Source organism: Haemaphysalis longicornis, unplaced genomic scaffold (genome assembly GCF_048455015.1).
Source record: "Haemaphysalis longicornis isolate Haplotype H1 unplaced genomic scaffold, Haemaphysalis longicornis Haplotype H1 scaffold_13, whole genome shotgun sequence".
Lineage (NCBI taxonomy): Eukaryota > Metazoa > Arthropoda > Arachnida > Ixodida > Ixodidae > Haemaphysalis > Haemaphysalis longicornis.
Genome location: NW_027526233.1, coordinates 36,254,387 through 36,282,201, shown reverse-complemented (window position 1 = coordinate 36,282,201; position 27,815 = coordinate 36,254,387). Strand labels below are relative to the sequence as shown.

Here is a 27,815-nt window from a genome sequence, read left to right as displayed (position 1 = left end):
CGTTGTATGCCTTTTCGCAGGTCAAAGAAATTTTGTTGACTACGCTTGAAACGCACTTCGTGTAGCGTTTTTCGTGTCTATTTTCGCACACACTCTTTTTGCGTTGAGACACTAACCGGCATAGTATACTTAACTTACACGAAGGTTTACCATACAGTGGGAGGTGTAAATGTGAGTTGTTATTCCATGCAAAATAAAGTTGGAAGTAGCGTTCGTTTTGTAACCTCTAAGTTCGTCCTCATTTTTTGTGCGAACTTATTGCCTCGTATGTTTTAAATGCAGCAACGTTTTTCTAGGGTACGCCAAGTTTCAACCCAACAGTTGGTGTTAGTGGTCTTTCCGTTGAGAAAAAAATAACGGAGGAAGAACATGCCCTACAGTTCTCGAAACGTCGCCCAGAAGAGCGAACCACGATAATACGAGCATCCTACACCGTGAAGCACACACTGAACTAGGCGAATATTTATTGGGATACAAGCCCCTAATATGTCGATCAAGTGACTCGTCCATAATGAAGGTCCCGTGATGGAAAAAGGTACGTCCCTAGCAGAACAAGGAAGATGCGCCACCATGTCCTATGTACAGCAGTCAAACAGCCACGAGTGTACAGTCAAACCCGGCTATAACGAACCCGGCTAGAGCGAATTATGCTATATATCGAACAAAAATAATTCAGTTACGGAAATACATGGGAACCATATTCCTTTTAACGAAGTTCACATCCGATATATCGAACTCTGCGCGCCTAGAATGACCACCGAAATGCATGGTCTCGGAGCGGCGATTGAGATGTGGGTTGGCCGCGACAACAAAGCAAGAGTTGCGGCTGATACATTGCGCCTCGCACGGAGCGACGTGACGCCCGACACTTTCCGTAACTGTTTCCGACGCGCGGGACTCATGACGGAACCCGCCCAGTCAACGAGTCCAGACCAAGACAGCAGCGTTGGTGAACTGTAGGAAGAGCTCGCCAATGTTCCCGATGACGTCGCGAGTGAAAGCCGTCCGACGCTTATAATGAAGCGCTTTCGGCAGTCCATGTGCTCCGCCAATGCTTCTTCGATTTTGTAGGACGCGGACTCGAACTGGTGCAAAGAATGCTTCGTGTAGAGAATGCTATGCTTAGCAGTTGAAGCCGCCAAAACAAAAGTGAAAACAAAACTCACCGCTTTTTTCTTTGCAAAGTAGGCAGTTCAGGCGGAAAGTAGTTTTATTACTAGCAATAAAGGGATTATTTTGGGTATGGTAATGGCTACTTTACTGTGTTCGTTTCTGCATGCGGGGATGGTGGAGTTGGGGAGGGTCAGGGAGGCGGGGGGGCTCCCGCGGATTGCGAACTTGTAACAATAAGTTCGTTATAGGCGGGTTCGGCTATACCGAACTATTGGATATATCGAACTAATCGAGGTGCATATTGCAATTCGCTATAAACGGGTTTGACTGTATTTCGCGTCCTGCGAAGCAAATTTCTAACCTTGGAATTTTCTAACCTTAGCAGGTTAGAGCACTAAGTAATTTAGTAAATTTAATAAATTAGTAAATTTCTAACCGTAGCAGTCAAATTTACTTTCATTTTAAAGTCATTCTATGTCTCTGTTTCCTTAATTGGGTGCGCTGCTAGAATATGTAGGCAGCCGACTCGAGCGAGCCAACAACCCCCCCGAATTTACAGGGCACAGGTGACGAATGGGGTTGCCGTCTGATGTGCGGCTTTCGCCGACCAGAGCGGCAAGAATGAGTCAGAGCCTTGAACGAAATAGCACGGACATATATTTAGACTGGCAAAACACTGCACAAGCACGAGGTAATGTAACGTTAATGAGAGATGGATAATAATTGAATATTACGATGAGAGACAGAGAGACATAATGGACCAGAGTCATAATAGATATTACGAAGAAGAAGAAGTAACTAGAAGGAAGACAGTTCGGTTCATATGGGAGACAGAGGCCCACAATACTCAGCGACCGGGCCGGAGGATGCACCGCAGTCGGAGGCGATTTGGCTACATGGGAAGCGTGGCTTTTTTGTAGGCCAGGACGTCCGAGACGATCACGGTGATTCGAGGCCCGGGAGTACGTTGGAGTCCTCCAGGGCGTGGGTCGCCGATGGTGTGACGCACAAGCTGGCAGGTGCCGTTGTCACATCACGACATCCAATCGTAGCTGATTTGTTTCGGTGCGGATTCTGTTTTTATAACTGCCGCGTCGCTGAGAGAGAGCGCACAACACATAACGCACCCGCTGCTGTCGAGCGCACAACATCCCTTTTTATCCCTTCTGAAATCATCGGCGCGATTTAGCTTTGGCAAGGCCACAGGCGCCTCCTGGAATGCTTGAAGCTTCGACGAAACCGGAGCTGCGGAGGTTTTATTTTTGTGTTTTTCTTGCCGGTGAGCTGGCCTGTAAGGGGAGCCATAGACGCCTCAAGCGAAAAGGTTCCGGCGTTTTCCCGGGGCGAATAGAATTGCAATTGCACGAATTGAACGAAGGCGTAACCTCAATTAGGTGCTGTACAATCAAATGAAAATTTATACAGTACCTTTAGGTGTCGTACGCTCGAGTTTGTGACATTCTACATTAAAACAACGGTTTCAGCTTGTCTGGCAAAATGTCTGATTTGTTTGCATAAGGTCACGCTGCTGGGAGCTCTTATGCTATTGCAGCGTTGTGAGTGCAATAACCATGCCGGTTTTTCTAGAATCAAATGTCATCATATTTTGCGGCGCAGTGGTTGGTGTCATATGAACATTTGGATAATTCATTATGATACAGGAACCGAAACAATTCTTGCATCTCGGGGGTATTTCCTATAAAACGCCACGTCACTGCTGTTGCGGTTAAACATGAATTGTCAGGGCAGAAGCTGAACTGGCCACAAACAGTGCACACAGATAACGGCATTAGGACTAGTGTTAGCTGTGAAGAAGTACGCAAGGTTGAGTCAAGCGCAACAAAAGGTACGGGCGTTGGGAAAGGGGCGAAACACTTTGCTGTTTGATTATTCAGGACTTGTTATCGCTTTGCCCGTAAACTCGCTTGGTGTGTAAACTCGGTTTCTAAATCGCTCCAAGAATAAAAACAAACCATTCCTAACATGTTTCATTTGGTCAAACTTTGCTACTCACCCGACAACAAGAATGTTTTGAAGCTTCCCTCAAACGCCGTTTCTCTAGGCTCAACCTGTGTCATAGATCAATTGAAGAGCAACCGGAAAGTGATTGCTTATAGCTGGTCTACTTAAAATTGTTCCTGTTGGCAATTTGCGAAAACTGTGGGTAAAAAGCTAGATGATTGCTGTAAAAACTTTTGTTGAGCTTTACTAACTGTAGGGCTGTGTTACCACGGATTTACTATATTATTACATGTTCCCAACGTCTGTAGTTCCAAAAAATTGCCTGTAAGAACTAGAAAAGTGAATTTCTAAACTTGAGCTACGGCAATTATAGGATTTTTGCAAGCCGATACGTTAGCTCAGTGGCTGTGGCGCTGTACTGCTGATTCAAGGGACGCTGGTTTGATCCCGAGCGCCTATATCTAACGATTCGCTCCACATCGCCCCACGCTAAAGGTGTCTTGGTGCAATTTCGAACGTTGCTTAATCAAAGTGACAGGCTGCGCCCCAAACTTAAAGTGACCTAAAGCGTATTCAATCAACATTATTAACACAAGCAACTAGCACTGAGTTTAGAAAAATATATGAATGCAAAAATGAAACTGTAGGCTCTCAATGGCTCCAGCACATGCCGTATGCGCCTGTGGCCACAACTCCGCCGCGACGCCATACTGCGGAACGGCTGGCTCCTTTTAGCAGGCGCTCAATCCGCTCTTTCCAGCCCCTACAGGTGGCGCTGCGGAAAACGGCAATGGCGGTAGAGACGGTGATCGGGCCGCCGTAGCAACATGCGTGCCAGCATCAGTAGCGGCCTGAAAGTCCATTGCTCCGCTTGAAACAACTACTTTCGTGACACATAAATGCATGCATACGTTGCTGATCACCAGACAACATTCGATTGTTTCAGAGTGTCTGTTGCGGTGTAGAAACCGGTGTGTGCGAGGCAATCCGCTGTTCATGGCCCAGGCGGCACACAAGTGGTTTGAGAACAACCCCGTCTTATTGGGCAAACAACCTGCTACAGAATGTGCAACGCTAAGTTTTGGGACAATATTGCAGTGTACGTCCATCAGTGTACTATTTACTTTAGGCGTGTTCGTTTCCGTGCGTACACACTATTCAGAATTCCGTGCGCACCATGCGCGGGCAATATGTGCTTATTGCGGTCTTTTGCTTGGGTGTAGTAAAACCTAGTTACGACACTGAGTAGTCAAACGGAGAAAAAGAGGCTCCCATTACGTCGTATCAAGTGGTGTACAAACAAACGTGTTAGCATTATATGAAAAAAAAACCATTGTAAGCCCCCGTATTTACGCGTGCATGTAGCATACACTGGCGTGGGATATTGAAGCGTACACTGTTCCACTACAGGCAGTATTTTACAGGTTGGCTACTGTCTTCTGATAACTAATTTACTTTAAAAACTCATTTATAGCTGAAATTACATTGTGTTTATTTGACTGCCGGGAAGATTTTTAAGTGCGTCGATCATTATTACCAAAATGAAAACGGGGGAGGCCACATGCATTCAAGAGCTCGCATTTGAACTACCAGACCCAGTTACAGTATTGTCGTTTCTAAAAAAACTCGCTTAGACACACTTATTTTGATATTCAATGATTAATCAATAAACACATCCCCACATTTGCTTCTCCCCTTCACGTGCAAAAAGTTTGGAGTTGTTTCTTTATTGAAATAAAAGCAAGCGGATCGGGCAGCCTCTGCTGCTTATGTTTAGAAGCAGTGGAATTGAGCCAACTTAATAACTGATAAGTGAAGATCGGTTGACATATTATGCGGCAGTGAATGTAAATAGTACCGAAAAATACGATCACAAGGTTATACAAAAAGCCTACAAAATCAGCGTCGTCACCGCATTTAACTATTAAATGTCGAAGGCGTAATTCAGTAAAGAATAATTGAGGCCCCAAGTACTCACGCGTGTGTCCGAAGGACTTCCATTTTTCTCCGCAGCAGACACCGATGAGTCTCAAAACTCTTCGTTTACATGCAGCTTATATAGCGTTAACACAGTTGAGAGGATATGAACGCTCGTTCAGTCTATATTTTCCGATTATTTATACGGCATTGTCGAGTACTATAAATGCAATTACAATTTTTCTGTCGCTTCTGCGAGCCCGCACGGTTGCCGCCGGCCGCCTCCGCCGGAGCGACCGGTGCACCGATCACCATCGCCCGGCTTCGAACAAATTCAGCGAGGCGTCACCAGCGTCGCTGGAAAGAGCGAATAGTAGATAGCGGGCGTTGACAGCACACATGAAACGTGGGGACGCCATACAGCCAAACGCTCAGAGAGACGTTTGGCTGTCTGAGCGTTAATGGTGGACGCTTTTCTGTGTCAATGCGTCCACCAGTCAATGGTGGACGCTTTTCTGTGGAGGCGAAAAGCGAAAACCCCCGGGTTTCTAAATTTCGCCGCTCAATGAAAATGGCCAGGCGGTGAAAATTGATGCTAATCCCTCCAATAGGCGCGCTTCATAGCTCAGGCGCACCTTAGGGGCGTTAAATACCACAGACAATGTATTTAAAGGAACAAATGTAAGAGACACCGCGTTGACGACACAGCTCCTTCCTAAGTAAGATTTCACCCATGATAATTGCCTGGAAGCCTAACGCAATTAGATCGTACAACATATTTATTTAGAACTCGCACTCAGGTTACAATTTCATGGTCTCACATTGTGACCCAATTTTTGTTCGGCCAGTCGGCCGCCCACATAGTTTGCAAACCTGCGAATATAAAGCTACATTGCTACCTTGCTGTTTACCCTTCAATAGCCAACGTAAATATTCTTACGGGGTGTCATGACACCAGCCATAAACTATAATTGATGCGAATAATGTGTTTACGTTGTTTACATGGGTTCCGTCACCGCTCGCGTGCACGCTTCGCCCAGCCAGCATTATTCCTTTTTCAGAGGGTACTTCCAAACCGCCAAGCAGCACTTCCCTCTTAATCAAATTCTTGTGAACTACGCGATAAATGCTGTAGAACTTGTTTAGTTGTCCATCATGCGGCAGTATATTTCAAGGTTATGCAGTAAAACGAAGCACGACAAAAACTACGTTGAAAATTCTAGGAGATTTGGGCAGATCCCGATTAAGGTGAGTTGTTAATACGGCAGCTTAAGTGGTGTAAACCATCGCTACTGATCACAGCAGGCAGTGGGAAGAATCTGATCAGATGATTTTAACCATTCATGTACATATTATGTACTGTTGCATATTAGTGAATTCGGGGATTGACTGTGAGCCATAAGGTTGTAGCAGAACGCGCGGGTGGTTGGGATACTTACCAAGTGGCGCATGAAAGGAACAAAGAAAGAAAAAGAGTGGATCATTATAAGCCAAATATTCAAATATGTTAAACAAGTGCGCACGTTTATCGTCCCCACCAGGAGCCAGTTATAAATTCGAAATCTCTTTTTAGTCAATCCAAACGATTCTTGACAAATTGACCGGTATTAGTCAACCATCGATTACTGAATGTGTCAACTATTACTACATGTATTACTCCATATTACTAACTTACTCAATTATTACTCGATGATTACTTGATGTAATACTCAAATTATTATTCGATCATAGATTGCAACATCTCGAAAGAAGATTGCGCCGTTCGAATCCCTCGGCATTAGATTGCGACAATAAACCGGGCACTTGCCCAACATATTTGTATGTTTTGCTTGTTTTATGTACCTTGATAATATAAATATGTGCTCTTTTTAGAAAAGCAGTAGCTGAAGTTAACGCAGTGTCGGTGCGCATCCTCCCTCTCCGTGTGTTCTTAGTGCATCCTCCCTTTACTTTGGCGTGTCTGTGGCTTATTAACGCCTAAACCGAGAAGAGAGTCGGAGCGAGCGACAATGATTACACTCTAAAAAAAAAAGAGAGTCCAAAGGGGGTCGTCGCTGCAGTGACTCCCTTAGACTCTACTAAGACTCTCTTTTACGCTCTACGACCCTCTTTAAAACAGGGAGGGGTCACGGGACTCTCGCACTTTGCAGTGGGAGTCACGGGTCAACCGCATTTTTAGCATATATTTATTGACTGATTGAATTTCCACAGTGATACTTGGGTTTGTTGCTACCGTATTGCAAGATTTAGTGGCGCAGATACAAAAACATGAAAAGTAAGGGCACACAGGTGTGTGTCCCGTGACTTTGTCCGCTTCTGCGGAAACGGTACAAAATTTGATTTTCTAGGACTGTAAAGCATAAAAAATCTAACGCTGTTTATGGAACACACAAGGTTGAAACGCCAAGCTTTCTACGATACAAACGCAAAGTCCACAATGCAAAGTGCTGAGCTAAGCTAATGTGGTGTTTATGATTTTTAGTGTGTAATTGGGTCATCTGAATATGCTGCTTCGGTTAGCTCAGTGTTGTCATTGATTTGGACTTTGGCGGATAGGAGTGTGGACTTTTCATTTGTATCGGAGAAAGCTTCGCCTTTTTCATCCTGCTCCTCTTCGTCTTCTTATTATTCTTTTTCAATATGTGCCCTCCAAATTTGTAAAGTTGGCTTTCCTACTTCGCGTTTTAACAACTACACCACAATTTTCCCTCCAATTGTTTAAAGTTGGCTTTCCTGCGCTGAGTTTATCATCATCATCACCACCATAAGCTTTCCCTTTTGATAAAGCTGGCTTTCCTGCAGTGCGTTCAGGCGTAAAAGCGCCATGAGTGGCCATAGAGAGCTTCACTTTAACAATTTTTTTGAATATGTCGTATCAGAAAGCAATCATCTGCAGTACATACCATACCTGTGGTAGCCAAATTATTTTGTTCTTACAATTGTCGGTTACTATGGGCGAATGAAAATGCTAAAGGGCGCAAAGACTAGCAAATATTTTAACATTGCATAGAAACCACATGTAACAATAACACAATATACTTAATATATACGAATTAAAGTCTTTACTGCAATGCTGTTCAATGTTGATGAAATAAGCAGAAAGTATGATTGACATTGCTTCTCTATATCATTTAAATGGGTTGTCTATTTTTTACGTTAAAAACATTGCCAACTGTGCACCGGATAACGCTCTGCGAATAAGAACACGAATAAAACTATGCATCGTAATATATATTGCTACGCAACTAAATGGCCTTCTCAGGAACCCTACAAAATAGGCGCGAGAATATCAGGACGTGTGGCGTGTTCGTAACTAGCTTTTGCGCCACAATTCTGCCGCTCTACAATTCAGCCTCTTTATGCACGATGTTGCGTGCCTGCTTTCTTGCAAAGCTTTGTTGTCGTGCAACAAAGCCTACTTTACTGCAAATGTTATTCTCATTCGCGTTTTACCAATTAAGCAGTATGTTCATTGCTTCATGTGCCACTAGTAATTTTTACATTAAGTACATATCGATGTAAGGCATCGCACTTGCGCGCGTACAGAGCTCTGTGTTCAGATGTCGCGTAAACTTACACCAAGCTGACCGACCAAAAAGCAGAATTCAAGTGTTAGTCATTCAAATCCTTACTTGTAGTTGCTTTTATTCAATAAAAACTACTTCATATTGCGACAATCTTTTTATTTAAATGATTAATGCATGTTTCCCGCAATTATTATATATTTGAACCTGTGTGCGAGCGTCGCCTGCCTCTTTCAGTGCGTTTAAAAAAGCCGCCAAGTAGTCACGTGACTGATTTGCGTTCGTTTTATAAAAACTTGTGTACATTACGTAAAACGTACATATATAAAAAGTTCCTGCCAGAACCAGATTTCTTTTGTCTAGCGTTTGCTTTAAAACTCAATAACAAGAATACAAATGCAAATATTTTAGACAACGCGAATCAATAGAATCCACTGCGAGCCAAGTGGAGTAAGGCAGTGAGTGGCGCGAAGGTGGCGAAGGCAGCGGGGCGAGTTGACGCATTTTTTGTCGAATTCGCGTATCAAAACCGCTGCGGGATGAAACGGCGTGACACCGGTATGAAATTTGCTGTGCGGAATTCATTGCGCACCGCCTGAAATCGTCTACTAGAGTTCTTCAGTTCGGCAAGTCGACGGCGTGCTACGGTTGACTGCGAAGCCGGAACAAAGGCTGTGTCATCGTGTTTTTTCACGTGAGTACTGTCCCTGCTAATAATACCAAGTGAAATAGTTGTCTCGGTTAGCTTTCCGGACACATGCCGAAAAAGTTACATATGCTGTGCTTGTTTGCTTGCTGCCTGGCGCCTCGTAAGCATTGTGAAATGTCTCCTTCGCCCCCTCCTCCCTATTTGAGACTGTAAATTCCGTGCAGTGCGCTTCGAAGCTATCGCGCTCACGAGACCGGCTGCCGCCGCCGCGACCGTCCTTCCTCGCGGCTGCTCGCGGTCTGCGGGCCGCGATATGCGTCGTGAAACTGCCGTACTCCCTGTTCTGTGGCTGTACTCGCTCGCCAACGCGCCCCTACAGCGTACGCGTTGACCGTGTGCTGGCGGCGTTGACGGGAAAAAAAAAGTTGGCAAGAGGTGAGGACGCAGGAAATGTAGTTAAACAGATGAGAATTTGCAATGTGCAAGGGGGAGAAAATAGTATGCAAATGCAGGACAGGGAGAGAGAGTTCGGGCCGCGCGCCAGCGAGCGAGTACGGCAGTTCCACAACGCCTGACGTTGCCAAGCTTCACGAGCTACTGACGAAGCCCGTCTTTGAGTTCACGTAGAGTTCACAGGCGCACAGAATTCATATACGTCGAAATTGGAGTTGAAAGGCGGACATGTGGCCCCGCAGGGAATTAAGTCTCGGGGTGTGTGTGTGGGGAGGAGGGGTATTTTACAGCGCCTACGAGGCGCCTGTTCTAACTTGTTCATGCCGTCCGTATTCTTCAGCACACCCTCCTTTTGCCCTCGTCCATTAGTCCACGTGAAGCTTGTCTCTAGCGCTACTGTTGTGTTCGCTGTCTAACGGCTGCTTTTTGCACCGTTGGTCGCAGAAAACCAGTTGACTGTTGGGCGAAGCGGTACAATTCTGTAATACACGGCGCTAGTTTGCAATGGCAGGCTATTCAAAAGTGTGTCAAGTGTTCCCTTTTTATTCTGTAGTTTTCTTTGACGTTTCGTGAAATAACAAACCGAACTACAAAAAAAAACAGTACATGGGGGGTGTAAATCGTTTTGAACCCTTTGGTGCAGCGTCATTTCTAACACTGGTCTGCCCGTATAGGCAAACTTGTTGGGACCGTTTAGTGTCCTTTTTATGGGGAAAAGCCATTATGAATGGCATATTGGCTTGTATTGTCACGTTCGCGCGATATTTGCAGGTAAAGAAAATAGGCCCCAATGCAAAATGAATCCTTTAATATAGGCATCAAAAGAAGCCTGGAGCATGCTAAATATTCTTTTGAAGGTAGGTTGTGCTTTTTATGATCACATAGACGGACACAAGAAAACTACGTACAATTTCACGAGTAGACGGCGCCATCTTCTCGTGAAAGCGTACGTTTTTCTTGTGCCCGTCTCTGTGATCGTAACAAGAGCAACTTACCTTCAAAAGCTTACACCAACTACCCCGACATAAAGCTGTGCAAAATATTACATGTCCTGATCACACACTCAGAGTGTACTTTCTGTATTTAGTGAGTCGCCTGTTTGCATCATTATTGTCTGCCAGAAATGTTGTCACTTGGGCATTACTCCAGCGTGCAGACCAGTGTTGCACAAGTAGACATGCTTCAGCGCTCTTCCTGTCACCCTCATCTTTTGCGCAGTCTTTGTGCGCCATAAATCAACTAGCCAGCAACCAAGTCTTCATCTTCCCTCTCGTTATATTTCGTATGTACTGTATTACAGAGGCATAAACACATCAGCTTGTCTACATTAATTAAGGAGGAGGTGCTCAAGCAAGGAACAAGGTTCGGGTGGAGGCCAATCGCGGAACCAGAGGACTCTGAAGCTGGTGAGCTAACAAGGACTAGAGATGGGCCTGCGGATTCTGTGTACCAGAGGTTCCAGACGAGCGAGTTGGCTTGCAGAGAACCGGGCTTGGTTCTACACCTGGCCGCGGTTGGTGGCCACGGCCCAGGATGGATCACCACACTTGCCACGCAGGGCGGGGTGCTGCCTGTGCTGCTTTGTCCGAGCAGTACATGCATTCGGGGGCCAATGCTCTGCTGCAACCTGGACCAACGATGACCCGCGGCACACATCGCTGAATGGTGCTTCTCGTGTTGGTGAGAGCATTTCCGTTTTTCTCTTCGCTTGAACTGGATTTCGGGGGCTGCACATTGACCCTTGTGTCCTTGTTTGGTGCTAAGTCTCCCTTTCACCGTTCGCCATTGTAACTCATTCTGTTCCCTTTCTCCCGAGCTCCGTGTGAACGTGTCACACTCCTGCAAGGCCAAGAGAATCTTCGCATCAACAATTAATTTTTCTCGAAAGGTTAGAGTGTCAAGCACCATACTCTTGGCTGTTTGGCATGGAAAGACCCACCATTTGAAACATGTCATAACAGCAGGTAAAATCTTGCAGGGCTGCAGATTTTCATCGACATGGCTGTGTGAGGTTATGCGGGTTTGTAGTAGGTTTCAGGGAATATAAAATTTGCTTGTGCCTGCTTTGGACTGGCCCTCGAGACTTCGAATTGCTTGTGCGGTTGACGTCTGTGTAAAATTGTCATTTGTTGCAACTGCTCCTGCCCTTACTTTTTGCCTTCACCTTTGGCTCTATCAGGTATGGCTGCTCTTAATCCTCAAGTCCTGTGGATGTCCATGCTCACGGGGTACTTTGCCTTTTTGGAGGTTTGTATTACACTTGTCTCTATCTTAGTTCTTTCAGTTCAGCTCATAACCACCATTTGCTCTCCTAGAGATCGCATAAATATTGTTGATTTCAAATTAATTCCAAATAACGGTTGGCTACTGTTATTGCACGAAGGCATCTTTGGATGTTAAAATGCTGTGAAAATTGTTAAAAATTGAACCTTGGTGTCACTTCTTTTTTATTCCCAGAGAGGTTGTGTCAGTTTTGTGCTTTTCGTTTACGCACCAAAGGCTTCACATAAAAAAACCAAAGCTTCATAATACTAATGGGTCATTCCACGCGAAACGTTCTGGTCCAAAAATTGGCCACCGCCAATTCCGTGGAGAAAAGCAGGTGAAGGAATCCTGAAATACTATGAATACGTCGAAACCTTCATACAACAGCTGTAGAAACCCTAACGAGGATTTGAATATTCAGACAGATTTGATCAGTGGACAAAGCTTCCTCAAGGCAATATTACACTAAAATAATGCCGAGCACGGCAAACACTAGTTCGGAAGAGTTTTTTTTCCACCCTCCGGTTTTGTGAGCAATGTAACCAACATAAATGAAAACATGCAAACCAGTTATTTTCGATAGCACAAAGGCAAAGGAGACTGGGAGAGGGTAAAATGGGGGACAAGAAATGGAGGGCTGGTCAGCCTTAAGAGCAGAAATTGACAAAGGGAGCAATAGAAGAACGGAAACTTGAAGGGAACAGTGCAACAACGCCTTCCCCTTTCCGGAGGGCTCAAATTGGTGTGAGGGGCCAAATATGGCCTACCGTCGAAACAAAATCTAAGTAAAATTATCAGGCTAGATACAAGTTGTTCCAGACGGAGTTCACTATGTGCGGTGCGGCTTCTGTCTTCACTTGCGGCAACTTTTGCTATGTATATTGCACATGTGATATGTTTAATCATTTTTGTGGACCACAACACAGGAAGAAGCAGTTTTCCTCCCTTCATTGACCAGGGCAGTAGTCTGATGTGAAGTGAAGTTTAGAAGCGAACACATGCCCAGAAAATGCTAGGAAAACACCTAAGAGGACGTGGTGGAGAAGCGCCACTGTAATGTAGCAGGGCCGGCAGAAGACTCTTGTCTGTCGACATTTTTTAGTGCTAGCCCATATTGCGTCTCTCATGCCAAAGCCTCAGTGAGAAATATGAAAATATTCTGTGTTGCTTGCGTATTTCTGACTAATGTATTTCCGGCTTGGAAGGGAGCCGAGTGAGTACTGAAAAGCTAGTTCTTTCAAACTAAACAAAGCTGTATTCAGTCTTTATGGACCCTTTACTGCATGTGTTATTGCTTGCTTGCTGCAGAAACAGTGCTGACGTTGTCATCTGTGTGTTTACAGCAATTCCGCGTTTTTCACAAACTTGTAATCCAGTTCCACTTTTAATACTGCTAAATGAAAGTAGTGCGGAAGTAGAGACCCTGATAATAAAGCAATTGTTAATACACCGTGAAAATATGAGGAACGTAGCAATTACCACATTGCATTTGTTAAGCTGGAGCCCTGTGGAAATCTTATTAATTTCCATGTCAGTGATACGTATTTTTTTTTATCATTAGATGCAAGAGGGGTGGATACACTGTCCTGCGGCCTGTTTTGCTGAATGAAAGTGGTGTCGAAGCCTTCAGAGAAGCACTGGTAAGTACAGCAGTAATTACTTTTAATGAAATCACTTTGCAGGAGCTTTGGAAAAATTGAGTGTTGCTTCTTTGTGTGGTTTTAGAATTTTTAGAAAAACGGTTGTGTCAGCGAAATTGCTTAAATTTCTTGGAATCGTTCCCAGTCTTCAAAAATCATCTATCGATTTCTCTATAATCTCGCTCCGAATAATCTGCGAAAAAAAAACCCAAAGAAGCAGACAAAAAAGGCATATTGTGAGCTACTAGCTACCAACCTTAAAACAACTACCTGGTTTGATAACCACGCGACCACTGTGACACCGTGACACACCTCCTAAATTTCCCATACGGACCCTGGCATCAATGAATATCTTGATGTGTGGGTGGGTTTTGTATTTTTAAGCTATTTTGGCAGTGATAACGCTCGTTTTTCACGAAATGGTCTTCCAGATCGGCCTAGTCATGCTAATACTACAAGCAATTAGGTTAAAGCTCCCATATTAAACTCATAAAAAGCTCTCACACAGTTGCAATTTCAACAACTTCAGCCAACGTAGTCGTGAATAAAATGAGCCACTAGAAAAACAGTTGTCTTTAGTAACAGTTTTCTAAGAAAAATAGCTTGGTTGAATTTGTCTCATGACAGCTGATTAAAGCTAGAGTTTGAAGGTAATTCTTTTTCTGTGAACGAAGCGATGCTTCCTACTACTAAAACCTGTCCCGAACATCAAAACGCTCGAGACGGCCCGAAAATCCAGAAGCTGCCGTATGCATTGTGATGCTCGCTAAGTACACTACTTCTGGCGTTGACGCTGATATCTGCTAAGAATACACTTCGGAATATGGCACGCAGACAGGGCGGTAACTTTCTTTTTATCGCAGAAAGTCTACCAATTTTTGGGGTCTAACAAAAAATTTTTTGTAAACATATTGATTAGGCACATTCTGCATCAGCTCAAAATGCAGATTATTCGATGCCCTTTCCAACAAGAAAAGATTCGCTAATTAACAAAATCAGTTTTTGGCCAAACGTTGCAAATATGAATAAGTTGTGTATATCAGTTCGCAAATAGTTTAAAAAGTTTGGAGTATAATTTTTGCCAAACATAAAAAACACATCTTGGAAAAAAGTTTTGTTGCCCAGTACAATTTGTCAGATATGAAAAACATGTTACCATGTGTGGTGCCCTCGTTCTGCAGTGAAGCCCTACCTCTGTTTCAAAATATGCAATTTCGGATAGTTTACTGAAAAAATCGGGTGGTTTGGCATTATTAGAGGCAATAATTTGTCCCCACATGATGTAGAAACATCTTGTCAATGGTTGACATCGCATTAATGGTCAGGTAAAAATTCGGGATAGGACAAAAACTGCTTGGGGCTGAAAACAAAACTCGGTCACTGTCAGTTTACTATCATGCACCTGTTGAAGCTTTCACTTGCTGGTTGTTATAATCTTCTGGCTCACTTTTCTAACCCTGCTTTCAGGAATGAGGTGCGATGCACTGGAACAGTGCCCAGCTAGCTATCCCCGAGTAACTGTTGCGTGACAAATGAAAAAGGCGTTCAGCTCTATGAGCCTCCTGTATTGCACCTCCACCTAACATTTTAGAAAACAAACAATACCAAACTTGTGGCAGACTCTGTCAGAATATGTAGTTCTACTGAGGAGCAACTCTAGACCTCCGAAAATATCCTCGTACAGAATCAAAACTGAAGCCAATTTTAAGCTCTCTCTCCTTGCCTTAACTGATGTCCGATGACTTGAGGTTATCAATTGACTTTCAACTGGAACTCTTATTGCACAAGTAAGGCATGGGTGAAGTGAAATCACAAACGGCATGCTTTTTTTTAGGAAAAGTAGTGGGCAACGAAGGCGTTAAGGCAAATCGGGTTGAAGTTCTCTGTCTAGTAGTGCCAAATATAAATTGCGCAATGCAGAAATGAAACAAATGACAGGAAAAGGGCTGAAAATGCTAAGTGCACTTGTCAGACATGCAGAGACCTCCACGAATACTTTGACTGAAAAAAAGCTACCCGTCCTCTAAACCAAAGCTCACTAGTGCATACCTGGTGTCATTTTCTGGTAGTTCTCACCTTTAAACGCAGTCGGATTGCAAAGCTGACGACATCATTTGATACTTGACTTCTGTGAGCCATTTGATCAAAAAATCTAATGTTAATGCAGCGTAACCACAAGTGACATCCTTTTTTGTATAGCGCAGCAGCCATGGCACCTATCGAAACAACACATGCTGCTCAACCCTCAAAAACACTGTCAGAAATTTGAGTGTAGCCAGAGCAGGAAAATTAGAACTGATTCTAAAACTGCAGTGCCTAGACTAACCAGTGGGATGCGTTAGTTGCAAGAGAAATGACAACATGGATATCAGAAATATACAGCATTGATCATCGGTGATCGGTGCTTTATAGTGCCGATTTTATATGGCAGTTTTTTGCAAGGTAAGGTGTGTATGTTTTTTTACAGAAGGGAGCGTTGCTGCTGCGCTTGATAAAAAAGCATGCGACTCGTGGTCATGCTGCATTACCATATAATTTTCTTGATCAAAAGTCTTCCAGCAAGCCAAATACCAAATCATTTTGCCAGTTTTGCAATCCGTTGGCAGTGGCAGATGATAATTACCTGGAAATGACACCAGCTGTCCACTACTGAGCTTTGGTTCAAAGAAAGGGTCGTTTTATTTTGTGAAAGCTTATTTCTGAAGGTTCCCCGCATGTGTATCAAGTGGACCTGGCATTTTCAGCCACTTTCCAGCAGTTTTCATTCTGTTTGTGTGTTGCAAACCTAATATTTCGTGCTACTACTCAGTTACCCAACTTCAAGCCGATTTGCCATAGCACCCCCGTCGCCCTCTACTATTCCTCGAAAAAAGAACGCCTTTTGTGATATCGCTTCACTCATGCCCTACTTTTGCGATAACAGCTCCAGCTGAAACTCAAAAAATAACACCAAGTCATCGGATATCAGTTCAGACAAGTAGAGATTTCCAATCAGCCTTGAACACTGCCAGCTGTTCACTGGCCAGTTTTGTTAGTACGAGGCTATTTTTGGAGGTCTAGTGTTGCTTCTTACTGCAACTGTCTATTCTGGCAGTCTCCAAAAGGTTTGATATGGTGCCTTTTTGAAAATGTTAGGCGGCACTCTTTTCGCCGTGCGACAGCTTGCTGGGCACAATTCTAGTGCATCGCAAGTTATTCCTGCAAGCAGGGCTACCATGGCGAGTCAGAAGATGACAATAAACCGCAAGTGGATGTTCTGGTAGATAATTGATGATCAGAATGTCAACAAAAATGCACCACTGAGATTGGTTTTAAATTCGAAGCGAATTTTTTGGCATCTCTTGCTTGCCATGAATCTGGTGCTTGCTGTAGTCCTTAAGAAGATGTTTTTACATCACGTGGGGACTAAGTTGGGCCCCTAATATTATCAAACCATTTCAGAGAACCATCAAAAATTGTGTATTTTGGAATGAATGTTCGTCTTCACCACGAGACGCGGGCACCATGCGTGCAAGCACCACGTGGGCATTACGGGGACAAATTAATTTGCACTAGTGAATTTTTTCTTGGACAGGATTTTTTAATGTAAACCTTCAAAATGCGTATTCTAAATTTTTTCCACTATTGGTGGTTTGTTATACACCTTTTTTTTTCCTTTTTCTTTACGGTGACAAAATTTTGATTTGGGTTTTTTTTTGCGATCATTATTTATGCAAACATTACACAACTGGTGCTAGCAAGGGCGTTGAATCATCCGCATTTTTGCCACTGCACTATGTGCCTAACCAACACATTTAGCAAAAAGAAATGTTTTCTTAGAGCCCTAAAAACTGGTCAATTTTCTGCGGTAACAAACGAGTTGAAATCAACGCTGGTGTCAGCTTTACTGCACCACTCTGAATTTGTGCAGAGAAGCCCCTCTAGTACATGAGAAGTTCGAGAACAAAAAGTTGGACATCCAAAGTCAATAAATTGGGATAGGGAAACTAATTATTGGGGCATGTCCCATCAAGGCTGTAGTGTCAGCTTTACTGCGTCGCTCACAACTCGTGCAGGAAAGCCCATCCAGGGAATTAGAAACTTTGGAACAAGTTTTGTGCCAAATTTAATTATATGAGAAGCTAAAAAATTAGGGTACGGAAACTAAACGCGTTGACAATAATTCAAATAGACAAGTGGTTTAAATTTTTTTCTTGTGGCCACTAAAACATGAAACCGAGGCACGTAACAAGGCAGTGGTGCCCTTTGTACTGACAACTTAGGTTTCTTTTCCATCAGTAATAAGTGTGATCTCGATAACTACAACTGTAAGCATTATTTAGTGCTTCATGCTTTCACTTAAGCTAAAAACTGTTGAAGGAAAAAACTAAACGGGGTGCAGACATTGCATGCAGAGTAGAAAATATAGTCAGCGTATTGAATAACTTAAAAAAGCGTTAAAGTTAATCAGTGAAGCGTAGATAGAAGGTTCAGGCAAATTGCTATCAAGCCTAAAAGCAAAAGAAAAGTGCAACAAGCAGCACACCCAGCGTTTTTTGCCCAGGGAATGGGGGGATCTATGATGTGTCGTTCCCATCTGGAAAGTCGATGTATCCAATTTATCCCTTGGCTTTTTGCATGTACCCACTCATTGCGAATCATGCAAGTACAAGCCTTTCTTGGGCCAAGTTTGACTTCTGCAAGGAACCTAAGCACTGATTTGGGAGCTTTTAGATGTTTATTGCATAAAAAACAGGAGCAAAGTGAACCTTTATTGCAATGAGCTTGAATATTTAGACACTTCGCTATGATTCCTTTGTTACCATTGTGCGGCCCACTATTCAAGGGTGTTATTTTAGACGATGCACTCAATAAACTTAGTTGCAAGCAAGTGCTTGTCCTATCATCTTCTTTGTCATGTGCTATGGACTCGACTTTTTAAGAACTATGTACCAACTTGCCTCATGCTTTTTACTGAACAGTTTAAGTTAGACTTTGTACCCCTCCAGTGTTTTGCAGTGTGGAGCATGCCCTTTGTGCAGCAGGTGTCTCAGTTCACTTACTGCTTTGTTACTCGTGCTGCCTTTAAGCTTTACATAGATATTTTCATACCATCAAAAGGGGGGAGTAGCAGCCTTTTGCACTCATAAATTCTTAGTCTCCCTCCCTGGAGCTTTCAGATCCTCTTTACGGATGCAATAATTTTTGAAGCCTTTGCATTTCTGGGGTGTCCATATGTAACTTCATACATTATACATATGTTCCCTCATACAAAACATTTCGTAACAAAAGCCAAATGGCGAAGCAAGGAAATGTAATGGCAAGAGGTGTGCTCCTCGCCCTCTTTTTTGTCAGGCACTGGGCAGTTAGCCTGTTGTTGATGATTTTACTGTGCTCGCTACAATTTCATTTTGCTTTTGTCTTATCGTTCAATTTCTTTTCATTGATATTTCTGGCAGGTCCGAGACAAGGCCTGGTCAAGGACGCCAGGACCCGAGGACACCTTGCAACGCTTGTGCACGGCCTGTGAAGATTTCTGGATTGACTTCATGGACTTGTGTAAGAAGTCTGCCTTAGAAAAACAGCAACAAGGTAAGAAGCCTTTAAAAATTATTGCAATTTATTTCCACACCAGTTTAACCTTGCTCCAGCAGGTATGCAAAGCTGGTTAACACAAAACTTGTTTTTGTGATTTAATATCATGCCTATTAGTCTAGCAAACCTGCGTTGTGACAAGCCATAGCAAGCAGTAAAACATGCTTAGTGTATCTGTATTTTTAGGCTATTTGCTGGTTATTTTGTAATTTAAAACAGCTGTGATACCCTAAGCTGGCTTTTCATTCAAATGTATCACTTTCGTCTTTATTAAAATAATTTTCAAATACTTTTGGTTTGCTTTGCTATACTTGTATGAAACTGCTCATGAAGCTGCATGCATGTGGGCTAAAATTGCACTTGCACATATACTGCAATGATTCCACCAGCAGTATTACTGACCATCTCTGGGAAGGTCACCCATACACTTCCACGACTCTGTCGCCATAAGCATCACGGGACTCTTTAAAAAGGGGCGTCCTCACAATTCTTGTTACAGGGTCGCAATGATCATCAGGCAAGAGTCCCGTGACTCTCTTTTTTTTTTAGATAGGTCAGTCCTGACTCTAAGGAGGTAGTCACCCATATTCTACTGTGACTACTGTGACGGGGTCCGTGTGACCCCCTTTTAATAAGAGTAGCGTGACTCTGCGAAAGGGGTCGATGAAGAGTCAAATCTGTGGCAAGTAAATACCCCCAAAGAGGGTCACAGGGACTCCTTTTTTTTTAGTGTGTAGTCTTCGACAGGCACCGTGCGCGGATGTCCGTAACGGGTGTCGTCGTTGGAACGTCGACAGCTTAATCAAGCCTAAAAATGTTGTCCGTCCTTGACAACTTAGTCTGTAACAATGGTTTGATGCGAAGTTCAAATATTTCGTTCTGTGTTTCGCAGGCTGTTTCGCTTTGAGAAATATGACCTGAAATATAAATTCTTTTGACACTTACACCCGGTGCTCTTCGTCCCCTTCAACCTCTACACAATTTTCTAGTCATGGCCTGCATTTTAAGTACTCGCAGATTCTGCTGCACTGCAGTTCCAAACGGAAGATAACTGATGTTTTACTGATGGATAATTCCAGCTTGACGTATGACTTTTTCCTTCGCAATACAAGCCTCATTTCAGGCAAGATAAAGAAAGCACTTTGCGGGCGAAAATTCAAGACGTGCTGGCGCTAATTCAAAGACATCCGATTTTCTTGCCGAGATTTGTAGCGAATGCTTACAATCTCCAAAAACGTAGTCACAGTTTATTTTTCTTTTATTTTTTAGTTTTGAAGGCGAAGTGACACTCCAAAAAGCCCGCTTGGTGGTCATCACGGCTGTTACCTAGTGGATGTGAAAGCAGTTTTTATATATTCAAATAATTATAGAAAAAGAAAAAAATTCCTCCGGAATCACCACTAACGTGAAACCAGCGGAAGGGCGAAGCCGGCGGTGTATAAGTGTATTGTCGGCGTCTTGGTGTTTTTATCCACGGCGATGACACCATTTCGGGTAGAGATATAAAGCTTTGTTGTATTTGTTTTGTGGCGTTGAATCACGGAGCGTTCCAGCGCGAGGTGTTCGAGATAAAACCGTTGGGGGTAGAGGTATTGTGCTGTTCTTAAATATTCTTGGTCCTGGATGCTCAAAGTTTTCTACAGCGACGGGTTGGAAAATGAGCCTCCCGGTGTGTTCTTTAGGTACGATTTTTTTCACAGAGGTGAAACGTTCTAGTGCGAGGCGTCGGACAACGAGTGTCCCGGTGTTTTTCTACTGGGGCTACATGGAACGACTGGGACGAAAGGAGACGCCAACAGCCCGAGCCCCGCCCCTGAAATTGGAGAGACCGAATCACACATGCCGGAAAAGAGATGGGCCTCTAATGCAAATGCCCTGCTTTGGAGTAACAGCCGTAACTGTACATTCGGCGAACGACGAAGAAATACGGCCAAAATAAAATAGCACGAAACAGATATGGAACTCCGCATACAGACGTGTTTTAGGCGAAAGAAGTCTTCTGGCACACATACCCTTTATTTTAAATTGAAATAAACAAGCAAAGTTATCACCAAGTTATTGTAATACCAAGTTTCGGTGATCACAATACGTCAAAGTGAAAGTTAAAACCAGTTGACTGTCCTCAAGTTATTGTAATACTCAAGTTATTGTACTATTGTTATTGTACTGTATCCTCCAGTTATTGTAAAACCCTGTTTTGGTGATCATACTACGTTAAAGTGAAAGATTAAACCATTTGACTTTCCTTGTTGCAGGCCCGTGTAAGCTTGACATAACATTACGGACTGGTTTGTTTGAGAGGGCATAACATTTCGTTTTAATCACAAGTTTTGACGCTTTATTGAAGACAATGTAACAAAGAGTGTGTACCCCCTCATGGACATTGGCCAGGTCGAGAGGAGATTTCATTTTGTACAAGGTTGAGAAATAAAACTAAGATGAATTCCAAAAGCAGAAATTGCGGTGAAAGTAATCTATCATAGCAATTTTTAGCAGCAGGAAGCAAATACTGATGAAAGAAAAAATAATAAGCTCCTCTAAACAAAAAACGTGATTTCTCAAATATCCCCCACACAGGCAACCGCAATATGACCTAGCTATGGGGGTTTTATCGCAGAAATGCTCACCAAAACAACAAGAATCACTCCAGGTGAAGTAAACATACGCAAAAAAGAATAAAAGTAGCACACAAACAGCCCCACTGCAGAAAAAATTCAGGGAAGCTTGCACACACGCGCAAGATCTGAATAACGAAGCTGTCGTTAGCCATCGTGGACGGAAAAAAATTGAGTTTTAGTATTGTTGTGGTGTCCTGGTTGACGTCGGTGGCATGGCATTGGAATTAGCTGTGGAACGCCTGAGTGACCTTGTCGTCTCCATCGACGTGTTTTTTCTGCACTTCGGAATTGTGACCTGTCGTTTGCAGCGGATACATTGCACGTCGAGCTTTTCTATGCGTGGCCTATTCCTCAGCCTTGCGTTTTATATACGGCCTAACCATGTGCAGTCACTGTTCAACCACACCAGCTTCGACATTCAAGTCACGGCTCTTCTACGGTACAGAGAGCAAGCGCAAGACGACGCGAGGACGATTCAACGAGAGGCGTACGTCATGACGTGTCTTACTCATTATGAGCAAGTGTTGCAATAATACGGTGAACGCACTAGTTTGTATGCTTTTGGCTAATGTTGGCGAATGTCCCTAGGTGGGTAGGCTTCGCTTGATGAACATGCGCGGGAGTCACGTGGTGAACGCTGGACTATTTTTTCCCCATTATTGGCCACTCTCACGAAGTGAGTGTAGTTATTTTGACAAACGTGCGCTCTACTCATGCGTTCACGAGCGTCCGGCACCTGCTTGTAATTTTGAACTGCGGACATCATACACCAATGATTTATTCTACACCTTCTTTATTGATTGGATAATTAATTGATTGTAGGGTTTAACGCGGTGACTTAATGCAGGCGGTGCGGCGCGCCGTAGTGGAGGGCAGCGGATTAATTTCGACCACCTGGGGATCTTTTACGTGTGCCGGAATCTGGTACACACAGGAGTTTTTGCTTTTCGCCTCCTCCAGAAAAGCGGCCGCCACCGCCGGGAATCTAAACCACTTTCTTTTGCTCAGCAGGCAACGCCTTAGCGAACGACTGAGCCCCCGCGGCGGGTACTCTTCGGCTTTGCTATTAAACAATTTACCATTGCTTCCTAAAGAACGTTGGGAAAAGCATGAAAGCCTTTCTTACATGAAAGCTGCCAAAACCTTCGAGAAAGGTGCCTCCAATAAATCGTGAAACCTCCAAATACTTTACCCCAGACAAAAAATGAGCCCCGGCGACGATTTTTCATTCACAATGAAAAGGCATCCACGCAAGTTCTATGTGTATACCGATAAGTTGTTTATGAGATAAGGGCATGTCATTGTAATCTCTTTTCAGTACCGATGCGTTGAATTGCTCCGTTTTCGCGATTGAAAGCCGGGTTTCGCGGCCGCGCCGTGTGTCCAGCGATTTTATCGGACGCTTTCGGTGGAGCGACCAGTGTCTTGGGATACGCATTAGTTTGTTGATCGGACGCCATCGGTCTCACTAAGAGAGATATAGGAAATAAAAAAGCCATGATTCAGCACGTGCGGTGCCCTGGCGCGGATGGTAGGAGTAACCAAAATGGCACATCTTGTCCATGAATGCCTTAGTTGGCCGTCCTTTAGTCTCTCAGAGCAAGAACTGCGTAACCTGTCCTTCACGGCGGTGTTTCCCGCACGGTAAATTATGCGTTTTTGTTTGCTGTTTTTATATAGATACGATGGTTATCTTCCTTACGTGCAATGCATTCTGGCTCCTAGGTCTTCTCGGGCAAAGCGGCCAATGTGTGAAATACCCATATATTAGTGTTTTCCGAAATAAATCACTAGTTCGAAGTCCACGCTTGTCTGTGTAGCCACTCACTTCGCTTTTCATTAAATTGACCACGCTGTAAGTAATATTTTAATAGAGCATCAACCCGCCGAAAATCTTCCTTTAATTAGTTCATTAGTTACAAACGCAGTCCTGTACATCTCACGTCCAAATACTTCACAAGGAAGTAACAGTGTACTTTTCACAGCATCAATTGCATAGTCCTTGGTGCTAGCTCGCTTCGTACGAGCTGCCAAGTGGCGATGCTATCGACTATGTTACACTTTGTGGCGTCGCAGAGAACAAGCGTGTCCCGGAATATTTGGACTGTAGACCCCTTTTTCAGTCATCTGCAACAAAACTACGTGGAAGGAGCACATGGTGGCCACTGCAAAAAACACCCGGCCGCATAAGCACAGTAAATGTGTTTCGCCGACGACACAAATGGCCTCACCGATTATTAGCCGCCGGTCGTCCGCGGACTGCTCGAGACACAATCCGGTGCTCGGTTTTCCCATGTATTCCTATGGGGCTTCTGGTCCGAACGCAGTCCTAGATTGCCCGCAGATCGTCTAAGACTGGTAAATCCAGAATGCGGGGCGGTCGCTTTTCTGGTAGAGGCGAAAAGCAAGTACACCCGTGTGTACGAGATTTCGGCGCACGGTAAATATCCCCAGGTGGTCAAAAATATTCCCGAGCCCTCCGCGACGGCGCGCTTCGCCGCCAGCATTGTATCGGCGCGTTAAACAGTACAATTAATCAAATCGACGATGCCCGAAACACGGCGTCCTACGAGTGATGTCACTCGTAGGTGGCGCCACGGTATGCGTAGAGGCGAATACGCATGCCCAGGTGAGTCTCTTGTTGGACGGTTATCTATAGGCACTTTGCGATCATGTTTGCGTGGCAAAAATCAGCGCAAGGTTTCCTATATCCTTGAGGTTTAATACGTCTTTTCTATTGTGATAGATGGCAGACTTATCGTGGCCCGTGTTCGTAGCATTGAATTTCCGTAGGTGTAGCCGCTTTGTACTAGATACCAACAGCTGGGATCATCACGACTGAAGCACAAGCGCCCAAACAAATAAGACATGTAGGGTAATGTGATTGTGACAATGGCGGAGACGAACGAACAATGTTAGCTGGCGCAGATGAAAACACGTTCATGACTGATATGGCAGCCCACCAATCAGATTTCAGATAACAAGAAAGGCAGGAAGGAACCGTGTGTTTTTCATGGCCGCCTTTCGTTTCGGGGTGTCTCAATGTCAGCCCCGTAAACCGTTGGCAGGGAAGATTACAGAAGCATCTCCAGTCCTTTATCGAGTCCTTACCGTTCGCTACAGGCAGCTTTCGTAGGACTGCAGTAGCCGATGTTCTTTTCGGGCTCCGAAAATTCCGGCTTGATGGATATTTCGCACTTACCCAAGGAACCGTCATTTGTCCCATAGGAGTAATGTATATGAAAAACAGATATTTAGGAAAAAAACACAGCCAAACGTTCGATTTCCCAGACAACATTTTGCGCGGCACAGCCATGGTACGACACCAGGGTGGCGCCATTTTGAAACCTAAGCCACCTGGCTAGCTTCGGTTGGATAGGCAAAGCTTTATTCCTGCCGGGATAACAAACTTTGATCATGGAGGTAATTTTGCATGTATTCTGCGGCGGAAGGAATGTAGTTTGAAGGGAACGGGTCATACGTGGTCACTGTTATAAAGGAATGGGCTGGATTGTGCGGCGAGCAATGGGGCGGGGTAATATTTCCAAACAAACACACGCATTTTTGCAAACGACAATCCAGCGGTAAGGAGCGGGAAGCTAGACAACAATATTTAGAAGTCTCTGAGACGTCTAATGAGAAACTGGTCACTTCAGTCCGATGGCGATGGCATGGTGAATGGACCGGAGACGCGCTGGTGGATTCGGTGAGTCGAGGGCAAGTGACAGTCTGTCCGTAGATTCCTTATTAGAGGACTTCCTCAGCATGAGAAAGGTGTGTCTCGAAATGGTGGAGAAGAACTGTCGACTTCGAGGCAAAGTGGAAGGTCTTCCTGAGGCACAGGCAGCACAAGGTCAAAGACTTACTGTCGACAACAGCAAGCATTACATGAAGCCCCTACAGTTGAATATTTCGAAACAGCGAAAACGACAGAAGAGCAACCCACAGGAGCACTTATTCTAACTGCAGCCAACCTTAAACCAGCTTCACTAGAAAACTTGAATTAAAGGAACATCGACCCTTGCCAGCTTGGTCTTAGGAATGTCACGCTTCGCCAGAGCAAGGAAGGAGTGATTGTGTCCTCCACATCCGCAGAAGGGCTGAAACGACTTTAAGAGCGCATAACCAAGAACAAGAACTTAAGAGACGTAGCAGCAAGAAAGCCACGGGTGCAACTACCAGAATTCAAGATCGCCGGCATCGAGGATAACATCGGAGGCGAAGAAATTGTCGAAAGGATAGTGGGACAGAACAACATAAATGCTGGAAAAGAAGACATTGAACTCATGAAGCCGAGAAAGGAAAATCCGGAAAAACAGCGGTCATCAAAACTGGAAAGAAAGCATCCGAGCAAATGAAAGAAATAAGCATCCCTACGTCGGTTGGAGACGCTGTCCGGTCTTTGATAATACGTTTGTACGAAAGTGTGCGAAGTGTGCAAGGATCGAACACACGAAAATCAACTGCCCGACTGACAAGGCAGAGTTTCGTTCTGTGCGGTGTGCAAGGAGACACTATTTTAAGCATTGCTACGCAGCAGAAGAGTGCTCTGCCTCCTGCCTTGAGCTGCCGGACGTGACTGAAGAGGACGCCTACCATACCATGATGCCTTTTGAGTGCCCGGTGTACCTCCAGAAGAAGAAAGAGATTCTTCCGGGCATTCTGGATCAAATGAAGCCCTCCTAGCCAAGAAACAACTAGACCTAGCTGTGAAACCCAACTCAAGTCCTTATATTCACCCGTGTGCACACCTAACTACAGGAATAACCTACGTACGTTGCAGTGCTTGGAAATTTTTGTTTCGTTACAAAGAGTTCCTTCCAAACTTCGTTTCCTAGGATATTCCAACTGTTTTTTAGGTATAACTGTCGCACAAGTGGTGTCTTTAATAAGTTTAATGCTTGAATCCAAAATCCATTCCCTGCAACAAGTAAGTAACGGCATGCGAATTTCAAGCTAAGCATCTGATTCCACAATCTGTTATGACAAGCTCAAAAGAAACTGGTAGTTATTATGACACGAAGAGTTTCAACGCAGTATTTTCAAATCATAACTCCTTTTCTAGTATGCGTATCAATATGACAAGTCTTAGAAATACGATAGACGAACTGGATATGGTATTGCACTCAATTACACGTAAATTAGACATCTTATTTCTTACTGAAACTTGGTTGACTGGGAGTGACCCGATACCTCTGCTAAACGGTTACCGTTCAATGCACCTTAGAAGGGAAAAGAAAAGAGGCGGTGTCGTCAGTGTATACATAACGGACACTATTAGTTTCATGGTATTGAAGAATTTTCGGAAATTACCGATGATTTGAATGCTTGGCTGTTCACGTACGAAAAATGACAATGTGTGTAATCTAGAGACCTCCTGCGGGTAACAAAAGATTATTTTACACCTTCTTGGAGCGGTTATTTACATATGTTGTTCGCGAAATGAATCCTGCACTATAATGGATGATTTGAACATCGAAATGACCTTGGAAGAGGGAGCGTCTCTTGAACTGAAAACCTTGTTATCTTGTGATGGTTGTGTTAATCACATAATGCTACCAACTAGAATTAACAATAACAGTGCCACAATTTTGGATGTCTGTATATCGAATTTTTGTGATGGTGACATATCGACAGGAGTTCTCACTGTGGATATCAGTGATCATTTTTCAGTTATCTTCTTTATCGAGACTCATTCTGTTATAGATGACCTATCCCCTCAACACGCTTTTTCCATGAGATCAACAATCGCACAATCGAACATATCCGAGAACTAGTGGAATCATTAGATTGAGAAACCATCTATCGGATGCGCGATGCGAATATCGCTTGTACGGTTTTCCTACAGTCCACAGGAGAATGCTATCATGCAGCGTTTCCTCTAGAACCTGCAAGAAAAAGAACCAAAAAGGTGCGAAAACCATAGGTGAATTCCGATCTGTATAAACGCATAAAAAAGAAAAATGCTAAGTTTCACAATTTAAAAAAAACGAAGGATGCCGAAATACGCAAGGCGTACAAAACGCTTAGAAACAAGCTACAGAGCGACTTTAGGAGAGCGAAAAGCAAATATTATGAACGGCTATTTTTCCACATACGA

At 43.9% G+C, this 27,815-nt stretch overlaps 1 protein-coding gene across 1 annotated transcript; it reads left to right on the top strand.

Moving 5' to 3' along the window:
- The first annotated feature begins 10,111 nt into the window (after nucleotides 1-10,111).
- Nucleotides 10,112-26,401, top strand: LOC144163778 (uncharacterized). Its single transcript, XM_077694501.1, has 5 exons — nucleotides 10,112-11,298; nucleotides 11,798-11,865; nucleotides 13,445-13,523; nucleotides 18,962-19,094; nucleotides 26,253-26,401. The coding sequence occupies exons 1-5, from the start codon at nucleotides 11,281-11,283 to the stop codon at nucleotides 26,399-26,401; spliced, it is 447 nt and encodes a 148-aa protein (XP_077550627.1). The 5' UTR covers nucleotides 10,112-11,280.
- The last annotated feature ends 1,414 nt before the right edge of the window (nucleotides 26,402-27,815 follow it).

Excerpts from the sequence above, each read along its gene's own strand:
- LOC144163778 (XM_077694501.1), top strand. Across the intron at positions 11,866-13,444 it reads GGTACTTTGCCTTTTTGGAG|ATGCAAGAGGGGTGGATACA; the intron begins GTTTGTATTACA and ends TTTTATCATTAG. Across the intron at positions 13,524-18,961 it reads AAGCCTTCAGAGAAGCACTG|GTCCGAGACAAGGCCTGGTC; the intron begins GTAAGTACAGCA and ends TATTTCTGGCAG.